At 43.2% G+C, this 2,062-nt stretch overlaps 1 protein-coding gene across 1 annotated transcript; it reads left to right on the top strand.

Annotated features, from left to right (window-relative positions):
- Positions 1 to 452: 452 nt before the first annotated feature.
- On the top strand, positions 453 to 1,027 carry LOC104949461 (trinucleotide repeat-containing gene 6B protein-like). Its single transcript, XM_010775818.1, has 2 exons — positions 453 to 680; positions 887 to 1,027. The coding sequence occupies exons 1-2, from the start codon at positions 477 to 479 to the stop codon at positions 1,013 to 1,015; spliced, it is 333 nt and encodes a 110-aa protein (XP_010774120.1). The 5' UTR covers positions 453 to 476; the 3' UTR covers positions 1,016 to 1,027.
- The last annotated feature ends 1,035 nt before the right edge of the window (positions 1,028 to 2,062 follow it).

Genomic DNA, 2,062 nt, shown 5'->3' on the forward strand with positions numbered 1-2,062 from the left:
GATGGACAATCAATACTGTATATAGTAGATGTGAGGTCAAGTGTGTCGCCAAGGTAACCGGTTAAAACTCCAAGTGGCGATGAGGTCTTAAAATGTATGGAAAGGGTCTTAAAAAAGGTCTTACATTAGACTTCAGGATTCCTGCATATACCCTTATAAAGNCTTACAATCAATACTGTATATAGTCAATGTGAGGTAAAGTGTGTCGCCAATGTAACCGGTTAAAACTCGAAGTGGCGATGAGGTCTTAAAATGTATGGAAAGGGTCTTAAAAAAGGTCTTACATTGGACTTCAGGGTTCCTGCATATACCCTGTAACATCAAAATCCCTCTCCACCAAGATGTTGTGTTTTAAAACCGTACACACTTTTTAGCCAGAATGGTAAACATTTATTTTTCTGGATGCTAATTTCCTACATGATATTTATTCTGTAATTTCTTTTTGACAGAACGATGATCCCAGTGGCCAGAACAACATGGATCTGGCTCCAGGTTCACTCCAAGAGAAGAAGATGGAAGCGGAGAAGAGAGCCATGGGAATGAATATGAATGATTACAACGGAGACATGAGGAAGGTTGGCAGAGGAGGAGGAGGAGGAGGAGGAGGAGGAGGGATGGGTTATCGTCCACCTGGATCCAAAGAGGCAACACCTGGAGATGCTGGATCGTACTATGACAAGGTATCGTCTCAACGCGATCTTTAGTGACCGTTTGTCTTTGTCTTTCTTGTGTCTAGTTAACTTTGTCCTTTCTTACTATTCTTTATTCCCTCTTGTGATTCTACCTTTTCTGCCTCGTCTACACCATTCCTCCCTGTTTCAAACTTCCCCTTCCCACCCCTTCACCTCCACTTAAATTGGTCTCCCATTGGCTGTCACCGTGACAGACCTTGCCTTTGACCAATCAGGATTGGTGTCTTGGGGAGGAGGGTCCTTGCTCTCTGTACTCACCACCCACTGTCTACAAGTCCCATTCCCTCTTCAACCACACTATTCCCTTTAGACAAGTAAGATAACCTCTCCTCTTGTTTCTGTCCTGCCCCTTTCTTTTTGTGAGTTCCGTGTACTTTATTTTTCTTGTGGTTTTTTGAAAAATAATCCTGCTATAGGAGTGGTGCAGGAATGAGTCCTCAAACTAGGAAAATAGTTATCGTTTTAGCACTTCTGGTTCCCTCAGAAGTCAATGGACTATAGAAACGTTTTTGGTTGGAAGCCTGAAAGGTCTGTGGTTAACACAAGCTTACACATTATCAGGTTTGGTTCTACGACATTAAATAACTAATTAAATACCAGACTTGTGAATATCCGAAACTTCTATGAATACAGCGTTTGCTAACAAGTGTCTTATGGCGCATTTTCTACTGCAGCGCGTAGCACGGTTTAAGCGTGCCGTGCCAAACCCGGCCCGTTATTTATTGCGTTTCCACTAGGGTTAGTTCCGGCTCAGGGCTACCTTTTCACAGTTTTTCTGGCCCTCCAAAATCGTGGTTCTTTCCGGGCCAACAACCGGGCTGAATATGCTAAACTAGAGATGTGAGTGGCTACAACTACAACACAATGAACATATTTTACCGTGATTTAATTGTAATACACGTTTCAAAATGATGCCGAAGTAACAACATACTGATACCGGTTAGTAAAAACCATGAATTAATGCTTTGACAAGTCTGCAGACAGACGGCAGGCGAAAAACCTTTTAAAATGCGTGTTTTCTGAATGGAGATCGGCTAAGCTAACGTTGTAAATGCTCCGACCGTCCACACTCACAACAACGGCCTACAGACATAAATAAACCAGCGACTGTATTCTCCATGACACAGACAGTCTGTGGTTTGTACTTATTTAACTTTTGTCTAGTTTCTGAACAGATATGAGGAGCTGTGAGCTCTGAGTGCTAACAGCTAACGGCTAATGTTGGTTTTGTGTTTCGCATTGAAGATGACGTCACGGCTCCGCCTACACTGCGTTACTATAGTTACTGCCCCAGTTCCTAAACTGTAATGTAAACGTGAGCCTGGCCTAACGAGGCATAGCCATACCGTACTAAGCCGAGCGAGGCCCTG

The sequence above is a fragment of the Notothenia coriiceps genome, unplaced genomic scaffold (genome assembly GCF_000735185.1).
Source record: "Notothenia coriiceps isolate Sejong01 unplaced genomic scaffold, NC01 NC01_scaffold00016229, whole genome shotgun sequence".
NCBI lineage: Eukaryota > Metazoa > Chordata > Actinopteri > Perciformes > Nototheniidae > Notothenia > Notothenia coriiceps.

Excerpts from the sequence above, each read along its gene's own strand:
- LOC104949461 (XM_010775818.1), top strand. The coding sequence starts at position 477 with ATGGATCTGGCTCCAGGTTCACTCCAAGAGAAGAAGATGGAAGCGGAG. Across the intron at positions 681-886 it reads CTGGATCGTACTATGACAAG|ACCTTGCCTTTGACCAATCA; the intron begins GTATCGTCTCAA and ends TCACCGTGACAG.